Genomic DNA, 15,216 nt, shown 5'->3' on the forward strand with positions numbered 1-15,216 from the left:
ATGTGTGTGTGAATTTCACTTGCAATATTTGCAAGCCCTATATATCTATGTTTATATCTATCTAGAAATCTCTGTGTGTGTGTGTGTACATTTCCCCTGCAATATTTACAAGCCCTATATATCTATATTCATATATAGATATCTAGACATCTCTCTGTATATAGATAATTATATCTGCATAGGATTTGCAAAGACGTGCAAACATGTGAGGCGAAAATTCATATATAAAATAATGTATACACATAGATACAGATATACAGGCACATGGAAATCTCTAGCTATCTATATGTATATAGGATTTGCAAAGACTTGCAAACATATGAGGGGAAAATTCATATATAAAATTAATGTAAATAGATAGGAACAAATATAAAGGTACATAGGGATTGCAAAGGCCTTCAGGGGGAAATGCCTATATATCTGTAGCAGAGATACAGATCGTCTGAATTTGGAGCTGACCAAGGTGCTGAAATCAATCGCTGTTCTAGGTAGACGCATAGATTGAGACTAGTTATAGAAGGGATGACAAATAAGGAAGATTTGGAATGGTTGGAGGAAGGTTCGGAAGAAGCAGAGGAAAAAAAATTGGAATATATTTTTAAGGATTTAAAAAGGAAAGAAATTAAGGGAGTAAAAAAAAAACAATGTTGAGAAATGTTTGTTTGTATGTATGTATGTGGGTATGTATGTATCTGGGTATGTGGCAGAAATTTGGAATAGATACAAAAAAAAATATTGTTAGAAAGTTCAACATTAACACCAATAATAATGGATAAAAACATTCCCCAAAAAAACTTAAAAAATGTTTTGGATAAAAAACTAATAGGGAAGAATATAGACAAAATTGGAGATTGGATAAAAGCTTTTAATACTGTGTTGTGTTTTTTCGGCTGCTGTGTATATATTATTATTGGTTTTTGTTATTGTTCTTTGATGTTTCATATTTTATTTTATCATTGTTTTGTATCTGATTTTGCTGTGAGCCTCCCCGAGTCCCCTTCGAGGGAGATGGAGGTGGTATATAAATAAACTTATTATTATTATTATTATTATTATTATTATTATTATTATTATTATTATTATTATTATTATTATTATTGTTAGCCATGAAACTACCTCTCCCATGTGATGTCTTTCTGCACTTTGGCCCAGATCTGTTTTAGCCTCCCGTTTTTAATATTTTATGCAGTATATTGATTTTTATGACTGTTTTTCTGATGTTGATGTCTTATTGATGTGTAAAATTGTTTTTACTGTTTTATCGCTGTTATTGTATTTTTATGTCGGGCATGGCCCCATGTAAGCCGCTCCGAGTCCCTCCGGGGAGATGGGGCGGGGTATAAAAATAAAATTATTATTATTATTATTATTAAAAGCGGATATGAAGAAAGAAACTATACTGAGAGAATTTAGAGATATTAAACTCTCATGGTTGCATTGCTTACAGTCGGAGCAATGGTTCGAGAACTGGATAAAAAAGAATGGGGAAAGAGGCCAACTTACACAATTTGAACAAATGATACAAAAGGAAAGAGCTATGGGAGTACACCATAGGATGAAAGGAATAACCAGCAAAACAGCCCATAATCCTGTAATTTCTTCCCATCTCTCTCTTTGCAGTGCTCCTTTCTGCCCAAGTTTTCCATCTACATAGAGACTAAGTATGAGGACAACTGCGGAGACAGCACAAATGTGAGTGTTCCTCATACACTGAGTTTGGAAAAGTGATTATGATGAGGATGTTTATTTATAACCCACTTTTTCTCTCCACAAGTTTTACAATACAATTTAAAATATATAAATCTATATATATAAAATGATAAAGTTGTTTGCGCAGTGACTATAACAACAAAACTAAACATCCCAGAAATACGAAATTTGGCAACACAATGCAAAAGGCTTGCCTCCCGGTTACAACAACACAACCACACCACAAAACCACAATCCAGACCCACAAAACTCACAACAACGCATCATGCAATAACAACACAACTAAACGCCCCAGAAATACAAAACTTGGCAACACAATGCAAAAGCCTTCCCTCCAGGTTGTAACAACACAACCACACCACAAAACCACACAGGACCCACAAAACTCACAACAACGCATCGTGACTATAACAACACAACTAAACGCCCCAGAAATACGAAACTTGGCAACACAACGCAAAAGCCTTCCCTCCAGGTTGTAACAACACAACCACACCACAAAACCACAATCCGGACCCATAAAACTCACAACAACGCATCATGACTATAACAACACAACTAAACGCCCCAGAAATATAAAACTTGACAACACAATGCAAAAGCCTTGCCTCCCGGTTGTAATAACACAACCACACCACAAAACCACAATCTGGACCCACAAAACTCACAACAATGCATTGTGACTATAACAACACAACTAAACGCCCCAGAAATACGAAACTTGGCACACAACTACACGTCCCAGAAATACAAAACTTGACAACACAACACAAAAGCCTTTTCTCCTGATTGTAACAACACAACTACACCACAAAACCACAATCCGGACCCATAAAACTCACAACAATGCATGTGACTATAACAACACAACTAAACGTCCCAGAAATACGAAACTTGGCACACAACTAAACGCCCCAGAAATATAAAACTTGACAACACAATGCAAAAGCCTTGCCTCCCGGTTGTAATAACACAACCACACCACAAAACCACAATCTGGACCCACAAAACTCACAACAACGCCAACACTTCCCCAAACCCTACAGTCACACTTGGCCTCCAAAAAAAACAATTACAATAATAACAATGACAACAACAATAACAATAAGAATCAACACCATCACAGGCAAGAAGCAGCCAGGCACTGAGGCTGAGAGGCCAGTCAGTGCTAAACTGGGCCTCCAAAAAACAATACAGTAGCATCTAACTTATCCAACCTTCATGACCACTACAACAACAACAATAATAAACACCTTCACAGGCAAAACAAAAAAAGACTATTGTACCACAATGAAAATATAAACCGCACTCAGCAGAATCAGACATTACAACTAACAACAAACCAAAGACAACAGGGATCTCAAGCAATTATCAATCAACACAAAAATTGAAGAAGGTAACAGACTTCAAATACTACTACTAATGTGAGTATAAAGAAGGTGGAGCTCACAGCATAAATACAACCTAATGTAGACTGACCAACACCACCAGACTAAGACACAGCAACGCGTGGCCGGGCACAGCTAGTATTTTATAAAACATGTTTGTATTAAAAACAGTTCAGTTGGCATTGTTTGGAGGAGGATGGACCATGGACAATGGCACTTGCATATGGAAGTTGTAGTTCACCTGCACACACTGAACCCAGCTGATCTGGACCAAACTTGCCACACAGCCCCAACATGGCCAACTGTGCATACAGGCCTGGTTTCGGGTTGATTGACGTTTGCTCTGGGAGTTGTTTATTTATAAGGCAAATTAGGCATATTTAAAAGGACTCCATACCTCACAACCTCGGAGGATGCCTGCCATAGATGTGGGCGAAACGTCAGGAGAGAATACTTCTGGAACATGGCCACACAACCTGAAAGACATACAACAACCCTTTAAAAGGACTGTTTATTCCTTATATTCCCTGTGTGAATTCAGAAAAACTTATATATATATATATATATATATATATATATATATATATATATATATATAAATAAAAGAGTGATGGCATCACGGCGATTCACAAAACAACAAAAGTACAGGCCCCCCAACCTCAAAATTTGACAACACAACCCATCATCCACGCCTCAAGGTTGATACAACAAAAAGAAAAGAAAACTAAAGTCCTAATTAGAGGGAGAGCAATAATTGTTTTTATCCAATTGCTGCCAGTTTAGAGGGCTAATCTCTGCCCACTTGGTTGCCTAGCAACCAAGGGACAGCCAGGATTCAGTTGGGGGACAGGCAGATTTAGGCCTCACTTAGACTTCTTCCACAGATTATCTAATTTGCACTGGATTATATGGCAGTGTAGACTCAAGGCCCTTCCACACAGCTATATAACCCATTTATAATCTTATATTATCTGCTTTGCACTGGATTATCTTGACTCCACGCTACCATATAATCCACTTCAGTCTGCATTTTATCCAGCTGTTAAGAAGGGGCCTCATATAATCCAGTTCTGAGCAGATAATATAAGATTAGAAATATACAGTAGAGTCTCACTTATCCAACGTAAACAGGTCGGCAGGATAAGTGAATATGTTGGATAATAAGAAGGGATTCAGGAAAAGCCAATTAAACATCAAATTAGGTAATCGTTATACAAATTAAGCACCAAAACATCATATTATACAACAAATTTGACAGAAAAAGTAGTTCCATGCGCAGTAATGCTATGTAGTATTTACAGTAGAGTCTCACTTATCCAACACTCGCTTATCCAACGTTCTGGATTATCCAATGCATTGTTGTAGTCAATGCTTTCAATATATCGTGATATTTTGGTGCTAAATTCATAAATACAGTAATTACTACATAGCATTACTGTGTACTGAACTACTTTTTCTGACAAATTTGTTTTCTAACATGATGTTTTGGTGCTTAATTTGTAAAATCATAACTTAATTTGATGTTTAATAGGGTTATCCTTAATTCCTCATTATCCAACATATTCGCTTATCCAACGTTCTGCCGGCCCGTTTATGTTGGATAAGTGAGACTCTACTGTACTGTATTTACAAATTTACCACTAAAATATCACAATGAATTTAAAACACTGACTACAAAAACATTGATTATGAAAAGGCAGACTGCGTTGGATAATCCAGAACATTGTATAAGCGAATGTTGGATAAGTGAGATTCTTCTTTAATATGAAATAATTACTGGGATAGAATAATGCAGAACAATATAATCTCTAAAACTAGGACAGTAAATAAACAGGGGAATTCCACACAGGAAACAATCAGGGCCAGCTAACACCTCCCAACAAAGTATTCCCATCATCAAAGTCTGGCAAATCCTGTTTTCTCAGGGTCACAGACAGTAGAAGCACATAAAATATCGCAAACAACACCACTCTGAAAACAAGGGAATTCCAGACAGGAAACAATCAGGGCCAGCTAACACCTCCCAACAAAAAATTCACTCAGGGAGGAAACAGCCAGGCTTTAAAGCTGCAAGGCCATTACATCCTAATCATTTTTCCTAATTGCAGCATTCATACTTGCCTCCAACAAACAAAAAAAAACCAATCAGAAATATTGTATATTCACAACCTTTAGGAAATAATATCCCCTGATGGCGCAGCGTGTTAAAGCGCTGAGCTGCTGAACTTCTGGACCGAAAGGCCACAGGTTTGAATTGGGGGAGCGGAGAGAACCCCCACTGTTAGCCCCAGCTTCTGCCAACCCAGAAGTTCGAAAACATGCAAATGTGAGTGCATCAATAGGTACTGCTCCGGCGGGAAGGTAACACCGCTCCATGCAGTCATCCCACATGACCTTGGAGGAGTCTACGGACAACGCCGGCTCTTCGGCTTAGAAATGGAGATGAGCACCAACCTCCAGAGTCAGACACGACTGGACTTAATGTCTGGGGAAAACCTTTACCCTTTACCTTAACTACCACCAATTCCTCAATACTTTATTTCCCAGACCACCAGACTTCGCCACAGCAACATGTGGCCGGGCACAGCTAGTATATATATAAAAGAGTGATGGAATCCTGGCAACCGCCAAAACAACAAAACTAAACACCCCACAACCTCAAAAATTGACAACAAAACCCATCATCCATGCCTCTAGGTTGATAGAAAAAAAAAAGAAAAGAAAAATAAAGTCCTATTTAGAGGGAGATGAATAATTGTTTTTATCCAACTGCTGCCAGTTAGAATGCTAAGCTCCGCCCACTTGGTCTCCTAGCAACCCACTCACCCAGGGGACAGGCAGAGTTAGGCCTCACTTAGGCCTCTTCCACACTGCCTATAAAATACAGATTATCAGAGTTTAACTGGATTAGATGGCAGTGTAGACTCAAGGCCCTTCCACACAGCTATATAACCCATTTATAATCTTATATTATCTGCTTTGAACTGGATTATCTTGACTCAACACTGCCATATAATCCACTTCAGTGTGCATTTTATCCAGCTGTGTAGAAGGGGCCTCATACTTCGCCACAGCAACGCGTGGCCGGGCACAGCTTGTGTGTGTGTGTGTGTGTGTGTGTGTGTGTGTGTGTATATATAATTTTGCCCTGTTTGAACTTTTGAACTGAAGTAAAGATGCCGTTATTTGTTACACCAGCCTGAGTGACATTTTATTATACTGCAGGGTTTATCTTGATTCAGAAACTGTGGTAAAGCTTCTGTTTACAGTAGAGTCTCACTTATCCAAGCCTCGCTTATCCAAGCTTCTGGATAATCCAAGCCATTTTTGTAGTCAATGTTTTCAATATATCATGATATTTTGGTGCTAAATTTGTAAATACCATAATTACAACATAACATTACTGCGTATTGAACTACTTTTTCTGTCAAATTTGTTGTATAACATGATGTTTTGGTGCTTAATTTGTAAAATCACAACCTAATTTGATGTTTAATAGGCTTTTTCTTACTCCCTCCTTATTATCCAAGATATTCGCTTATCCAAGCTTCTGCCGGCCCGTTTAGCTTGGATAAGTGAGACTCTACTGTATTTATTTCTACAACCCTCAACAAATCAGAATGAGAATAGAAATAGAAAGGAGATAAGATATTAGATACATTCCAATTGTCATATAGGAAACATAGGGGAAGGAAACCCTCAACCTATTCTAAGCTAACTAACTTGTTCTTCATTCAGGACTAGAGACTTGGGCCGAGTGGGGCCCATACATTCAGCATCCTGGTTATTACACGGGCAAAGTATGGGACTCCCGCAAATATACCTTGAAGCACTTCGGATGGGAACACATTGCACCTTGCTTTGGAGAATAGGCAGTAATATTTGGCCACATCCAAGTTCTTAAGATAATTTGGTGAACAAGAAACATATGAGCGAGAACACAGCTCAGAGAAGGCAACGTCCCACAGTCTTTGTTTCATAGATTTCAGTGTCACGTCATAACTCAGATTATATATAATGCAGATAATATAATGCAGATCTTGCCTTCCCAGATCTTCCACAATGAAGAAATCTTAGGAGACCACGAAGTGACCTTCCTGGACATTGCTTTTGACGAAATCCCGGAGCGCTATTACCAAAGCAAAGAGGTAGGAAGGTCCTGCTGCTGCGGCATGTCCCTGTATCTCTGTTCCTGTCCTTCTTTTATAAGATTAATGGGTATATATATATATATATATATATTAGACATGTCCAAAGAATCGTTTTGAATCGTATATCGGAATTATTTCGGATTGTTCTCGCTTTTTGATACGCATTCCGAGACATTGTCTCACAGCGCAACCAGCAATGTAATTCGAACCATTGTTGGCCCATTCTCTAATTGTCTCTTAATGTTTCGTTAATTCCCCCCCCCCCCAAATTTTTTAAAATATATTTTTTAAAATATTTTTTTAAAAAAATTTGTTTCTGCAGCCTACCTAGAATGGGAGCTTAGCGCAGCCTAACATGGCTGCCGCTACCCGCCCAATCAGAAGCTTCCACGATGGACGCAAAGGCGGGGGCTAGGGTTGATGAGGATAGTTCAAGAAATGAGGGCGGGAGAGCCCTGTAAAAGTCCCCCCCTGGTTCCTTTTTTTGGGCGATTGCGCATGCGCGTCCACCATTTTAGAAACATTTAGAATCATTACGAATTTTCGGAAATATCTGAAATTTTTGGGTGAAAAAAATCGGAAATACTTTCTATATCGCAGCGCCAGCGCCCCCTACTTTAGAAACGAGAATTGAAACATTTTTTTCATCGATCGGACATGCCTAATATATATATATTCTTCCTGACTTGCAAGGGCTTCTTTCCCTTTTCAAAATATTCCCTTGGTTAAGAGCGAGGGAGGCTTTGGAAAAGAAAACACTGTTAAGGGAGGGTAAGATGAGAGATAAATATATCATATATTGCAAGCAACGGCCTTCCGGCTCCACTGCCAGCTTGACTTTGACCCGATTATAAGCCAGGGGAGGCTTTTTCAGCTCATAAATAAGGGCTGAAAAACTCAGCTTATCTTCGAGTATATACAGTATGTCCTAATGTGATCAGGTCCTTAGAACTGCACTTTGATAAACTGCTTTTTGGACTACAAGGATTGGCTTTAGGATTCTTAGTTAGAATCCAAACAAGTCATCTTTCCAAGCTCTGTTCTATTGTACTCACGGAGTATTTCATAATGTGATAAAGTCCTTATTTATTATTATTTATTATTTACAGTATTTATATTCCGCCCTTCTTTCTCACCCCAAAGGGGACTCAGGGCGGATTACAATGAACACATATATGGCAAACATTCAGTGCCAACAGACAAACAACATATATAGACAGACACAGAGGCATTTAACATTTTTTTCCAGCTTCACGATTCCGGCCACAGGGGGAGCTGTTGCTTCACTGTCCACTAGTGGCTGTACTTCCTCATTCCTTTTCTTGTTTTTTTGCTGGCAGTTTTTATGATGTTGTAAATTAGTTAAATTAGCCTCCCGCATAAAGCGTACCTAAATTTCCCTACTTGACAGATGCAACTGTCTTTCGGGGCTGCATAGGTCAACAGCAAGCCGGGCTATTTAATGGTTGGGGGCTTAACCCGACCCGGGATTCGAACTCATGATCTCTTAGTCAGTAGTGATTTATTGCAGCTGGTTACTAGCCAGCTGCGCCACAGCCCGGCCTAAGTCATCTTTCCAAGCTCTGTTCTATTTTACTCATGTGATAAGGTCCTTAGATTCGACAGCACAAGAGACTTGAGCCAAGTTGTGTATTTCTGATCCCAAGCTCTTTGTTGTTTCTAAGCCCTTGCTGTCCTTGCTTCTCCTCTCCTCCTCGGCGGCAGGATCTCCGGCATTTCAGCTCCGTGAAGACGGGCCGCGGCCCCTTGCGGGAGGGGTGGCGGGAGCACACCACGCCCATCATGTGCTCCTACAAGCTGGTGACCGTCAAGTTTGAGGTGTGGGGCCTCCAGACCCGCGTGGAACAATTCGTCCATAAGGTGAGATTGTCGCACCTCAGAATAGTTCACCTTGCTATAGACACCCAGTCACACACAGGAGAAAGTCTTTTGTAGTTTTATTGAGCAAAAGCAGATATAAATCAAAGCAGGCAGTAATAAGGTTTTCAAGATTGCAGAAAAGGAGTAAATAGAAATCCAATAGTTCATAAGCCATAAGAATCCACAAGCCCATAAGCCAAAACAGTAGACGATTGATCCCAAAGAACAAAGGCCCAAAGGTTTCAAAGATCCAGGAACAGGAAACTTCTCTTAGGCATGAAGCAGGAACATCCACTCAGATGAAGCGAGAATTTGCTTTGACAAAAATCTATCCCAAAACACACACTTTTAAAAGCAACCCAAAAATGCATTTCTCTTTCCTGCGGAGGCCTCTCTCTTCCCTGCCAATCTTACACTCCTACGAAGCTGAACTCCCTTCCATAACAACCTGTCCGCCCTAGATAATGATGACGCCCCTTCAAGGTCCTCCTTATCTTGCACCTAAACCAGGGCTGAAGACACCGGGGCTTGAGACATCTCTTGCTCATTAATTCCCATGGGAATGTCATCCTGGCTGTTATCTATGGCCGGCTGGGTCGGCTGGGTCAACAGTTCATTCTGCTCAAGCTGCATTTCTCTCTTTTTTTTATTGTTTTTTGTTTGTTTGTTTGTTTTTTGCGAGGAGGTCTTTCCAAGCAGCCCCATCCTCAAGGAGGGGGGCTAGGGATCCAGAGGGGGGAAGCAAGGGGCTTCAGGACAGGGATTAGGAACAGCTTTAAACCAAATTAAAATAGTGGAAGAGACCTGGCGAAAGGGTGGGAAAAGTTTGAACCGGATTAATGGGGGATGAAATAATTGTTATATCAATAAATGTAAATGGACTATCGTCTCCGGTTAAAAGGCAAAAAATGGCCAAGTTGTTATTGGAGGAGCACACAGATGTATGCCTACTCCAGGAAACTCACAAGGGAAAGGACACATCAAAATTGATGAACCTAAATAGATGGGAACTACAATATGAATCCCGGGGGACAAATAAGGCAAGAGGAGTGGCAATATTAATAAAGGATATACACAAATTTGAGTTAGAGAAACAAATAGTAGATAGGGAAGGACGTTTTGTGATGATTACGGGAAAATTAAATAATAAAGAAACTACTATAGTAAGTATCTATGAACCCAATAAAAATCAGTTAGGATTTATACAAAAGTATTGTGCTAAAATTGAAAAACAAGCAAAAGGAGATATAATAATAGGGGGAGATCTTAATATGGAACTCAAGCTGCATTTCTCGAGCCTCTGAGTCAGCCTGTATCATTCCCATTCCCATGCCATCCTCCTGAAATTCATCCTGCATCCCATCATCCGGCTCTTGTATCTGAAACCCAGAATCCCCTTCTTCATCCTCACTCTGGCTATGCTGTGGCTGAGTCACAACAAGATAGAGGGAAGGCCCGCCGTTTGGGGATCGGGCCCGGAGTGTGGAATGGCCACAAAGGCATTTGTACTGAGCATCAGCTGGAGGGAGGCCACAGTGAGCAGGCGGCAAAGCTTGTGTTGTGTTCAGAGCAGCAGCTCCCAAATTGTTTTGGTCACGGAATCCTTACTTATTTTCACAGAACCCTAACTCTATTCCTGATTTACGTAGTCTGAATATCATAGGAGTGTCAAGGGTTAATCACCACCCCGACTTATTTTGTCTCATTATTTTGTAAAGAAGTACATCAAAAGTGGTGGAACAATATATTGATAGGAAAGCGAGGGGGGTGAAAGGGTTCTGAAAATAGGTGAAGAGAGAAAACCGGAAAGGGGGGGGAGGGAAAGAGAGAAAGAAAAAAAGAGAAAAAAAATTGGTTGACTTCCCATCTTGACCTCGGAGTTTTCTCTTTCGTTGATTACATATTGGTATTTTCCCTTAGTCTCTTTTCGCTTAAACCGTTTTATATTGTAGGTAAGTCTATCGTGAAGTCCATTCTTCTTTTTATCAAGAATTTTATGGAGTTTGTCCAGTCTCTTTTATTTTTACCCTCTCTTATTTTTTGTGTTAGCTTATCCATTTGTATCATGTCCAAGATTCTGATTAACCATTCCTCGGGAGTAGGAAGTTTTTCCCCTTTCCAGACTTTCGCTATTGTTAGTCTGGCCGCAGTGCTTATGTAGAAAAATATTTGAATTTGTATTTGAATTTGTAAAGCTTAGTAAATACATTTCAGCTTCTAATTTAAATTTGATTCCTATGATTTCCTGTGTTATTTGATGTATTGTCTTCCAAAATTCTTTTAATTTCTCACAGGTCCACCATTGATGAAAAAATGTCCCAATTTTTTCCCCACATTTCCAACACATATTAGATTTCTTTTTATTAAATTTTGATAATTTTTCTGGGGTGTAATACCATCTGTATTGCATCTTGTACCAGTTTTATTTATGAGTCAGGTCTCTCACCTTCTTCTCACCAGTCAGACCACTTAAGCATCGGCAAAGTGGCACCGACAAAACGACAGCCAAAACAGTAGACGATAGATCCCAAAGAACAAAGGCCCAAAAGTTTCAAAGATCCAGGAACAGGAAACTTCTCTTAGGCATGAAGCAGGAACATCCACTCAGATGAAGCGAGAATTTGCTTTGACAAAAACCTATCCCAAAACACACACTTTTAAAAGCAACCCAAAAATGCATTTCTCTTTCCTGCGGAGGCCTCTCTCTTCCCTGCCAATCTTACACTCCTACGAGGCTGAACTCCTTTCCATAACAACCGGTCCGCCCTAGATAATGATGACGCCCCTTCAAGGGCCTCCTTATCTTGCACCTTTATCGGGGCTGAAGACACCGGGGCTTGAGACATCTCTTGCTCATTAATTCCCATGGGAATGTCATCCTGGCTGTTATCTATGGCCGACTGGGTCGGCTGGGTCAACAGTTCATTCTGCTCAAGCTGCATTTCTCTCTTTTTTTATTGTTTTTTGTTTTTCCCCTTTCCAGACTTTCGCTATTGTTAGTCTGGCCGCAGTGCTTATGTAGAAAAATATTTGAATTTGTATTTGAATTTGTAAAGCTTAGTAAATACATTTCAGCTTCTAATTTAAATTTGATTCCTATGATTTCCTGTGTTATTTGATGTATTGTCTTCCAAAATTCTTTTAATTTCTCACAGGTCCACCATTGATGAAAAAATGTCCCAATTTTTTCCCCACATTTCCAACACATATTAGATTTCTTTTTATTAAATTTTGATCATTTTTCTGGGGTGTAATACCATCTGTATTGCATCTTGTACCAGTTTTATTTATGAGTCAGGTCTCTCACCTTCTTCTCACCAGTCAGACCACTTAAGCATCGGCAAAGTGGCACCGACAAAACGACACCGCAGTCGTAAATTATCTGCTGATCCCAGCGGTACTATACTTTTATTTACAAGCTATATACAATACTAAACGCCATCACTGTCAGGACACATGTTCCCCAGCAAGGGCACAAAGCATGGCGCGTCCTTTCTGTTCGCTGAGTCTGCTATCAGTGCTAGCAGGCACCTCCCAGCATTCCACAGTTCATGACGAATGTTCCGTCCACGCAGTTGAAACAGAAGTCTTGACCCATTGGCCCTGCAGGCAATCAATCAGGGATGGCATGTAATTAACTTCTGTGCTGCTGGAAAGCTTGCCGGAACACATAGACACAATCCAACAGCAACAATTGAATTTAACATTTCACACTATAACAACAAAAACACTGACAAGGAACTTCAGAGTTGGAAGGTGGGACCCCCAAAGGCCATCCAAACCTGTCCCTGGTGTGTTTAGTCTGACTATCATAGGAACTTCAGAAATGGAAGTTACCCCCAAAGGCCATCCAAACCTACCTCTGATGTTATAATACAATATAGTAATATATAATGCTTATATTGTGCTATGCTAATAATATAATATATCGTATGTACTTATAACTTGTAAGCAGCCTGAGTCCCCTTCGGGGTGAGAAGGGCGGGATATAAATGTTGCTAATAAATAATAATAACAATAATAATAATAATAATAATAATAATAATAACAACAACAACAACAATAATAAATGTGTTTAACTGAGTATCAAGGAACTTCAGAGTTAGAAGGGACTCCCAAAGGTCATCCAAACCTGTCCCTGGTGTGTTTAGTCTGAATATCATAGGAATCTCAGAGTTGGAAAGGACCCCCAAAGGCCATCTAAACCTATCCCTGATGTGATTGGTCTTAATATCAAGGAACTTTGGAGTTGGAATCAAACAATTTTATTTAATGTTTAGACCATAGGTCTTTCATGTACCAAACAAACAAGTAAGTGCATAAGAACCCAATTACAAAACTCCATACATTAAAAATATTACATGAACTTGCATAGTTAGAAACCAAGTCAAATTCAATATTATTGAAGACCTAAACAAGAGAACTTTGAATATAAGCAAGCACAGAATAGTTAGAATCAGATCTGGGCTGGGAAACCTGGCTGGGGACATTGACGTTTTGTTTTCCAGTTTTGCTTAATCTCAAATTAAACAGAAATTGAAAGTTCTTTATAGGAAATCCAAATAAAAAGTCTCCTCCAACTGGTGGGAAATCAGTCTGAGTGCTTTGCTGCCCCCTAGTGGGCGAGACAGGAACTGCACCTTTGCTGGTTATTTTGGACTTCAACTCCCACAATTCCTAACAGCCGGTAGGCTGTTAGGAATTGTGGGAGTTGAAGTCCAAAACACCTGGAGGGCCGAAAATTGCCCATGCCTGCAATAGACTCATGTGTAGAACTATTTAACTACACGGCTCCATAACTTAGATACTATATTCCGTGATGATGATAATAATAATAATAATAATAATAATAATAATAAACTTTATTTATATTCCGCCCTCCTCCCTAATGGGACTCAGAGCGGATTACAACATTTTACACACATAGGCGAACGTTCAATGCCTTTACAGTCATATACAGCGAAGACACACAAACAAAGGTAAAGGCTTCTCCTTTCATTTCCAGTTTCTGGAGGCGGTGCTAATAATAATAATAATAATAATAATAATAATAATAATAATAATAATAATAATAATAATATAATATGTGGAAAAGAACAAGGTTTGGATAATTGATGTTGCCATCCCAGGTGACAGTCACATTGATGAAAAACAACAGGAAAAACTCAGCCGCTCTCAGGACCTCAAGATTGAACTTCAAAGACTCTGGCAGAAACCAGTGCAGGTGGTCCCGGTGGTGATGGGCACATTGGGTGCCGTGCCAAAAGATCTCAGCCGGCATTTGGAAACAATAGACATTGACAAAATTACGATCTGCCAACTGCAAAAGGCCACCCTGCTGGGATCTGCACGCATCATCCGAAAATACATCACACTGTCCTAGACACTTGGGAAGAGTTCGACTTGTGGTTTTGTGAAACGAAATCCAGCATGTCTATCTTGTTTGCTGTGTCATACAACATCGTTTTGTCAATAATAATAATAATAATAATAATACACTTTATTTATAATCTGCCCTCCTTCCTTAGGGGACTCAGAGCAGATTACAACATTTTACACACATAGGCAAACATTCATTGCCTTTACAGTCATATACAATGAGACACATAAACACAAACAAAGGCAAAGGCTTCTCCTTTCATTTCTGGCTTCTGGAGGCGGTGCTAATAATAATAATAATAATACACTTTATTTATAATCTGCCCTCCTTCCTTAGGGGCATCAGAGTGGATTACAACATCTTACACACATAGGCAAACGTTCAATGCCTTTACAGTCATATACAGTGAAGACACACAAACACAGGCAAAGGCTTCTCCTTTCATTTCCGGCTTCTCGAAGCGGTGCGAATAATAATAATAATAATAATAATAATAATAATAATACACTTTATTTATATTCCGCCCTCCTCCCTAATCGGACTCAGAGCAGATTACAACATTTTACACAGATAGGAAAACATTCAATGCCTTTACAGTCATATACAATGAGACACATAAACACAAACAAAGGCAAAGGCTTCTCCTTTCATTTCTGGCTTCTGGAGGCGGTGCTAATAATAATAATACACTTTATTTATAATCTGC

The 15,216-nt window shown here is 39.4% G+C and overlaps 1 protein-coding gene across 1 annotated transcript in view; it reads left to right on the plus strand.

Moving 5' to 3' along the window:
* LOC100557062 (cytoplasmic phosphatidylinositol transfer protein 1) overlaps positions 1-15,216 on the plus strand; it is an 81,567-nt gene that overhangs the window by 45,990 nt on the left and 20,361 nt on the right. Inside the window, exons 6-8 of the mRNA XM_062964622.1 lie at positions 1,621-1,692; positions 7,151-7,246; positions 8,975-9,130. Coding sequence (XP_062820692.1) covers positions 1,621-1,692; positions 7,151-7,246; positions 8,975-9,130 — 324 coding nt within the window. The remainder of the gene's footprint in view (positions 1-1,620; positions 1,693-7,150; positions 7,247-8,974; positions 9,131-15,216) is intronic.

The sequence above is a fragment of the Anolis carolinensis genome, unplaced genomic scaffold, assembly GCF_035594765.1.
Source record: "Anolis carolinensis isolate JA03-04 unplaced genomic scaffold, rAnoCar3.1.pri scaffold_13, whole genome shotgun sequence".
Taxonomy (NCBI): Eukaryota; Metazoa; Chordata; class Lepidosauria; order Squamata; family Dactyloidae; genus Anolis; species Anolis carolinensis.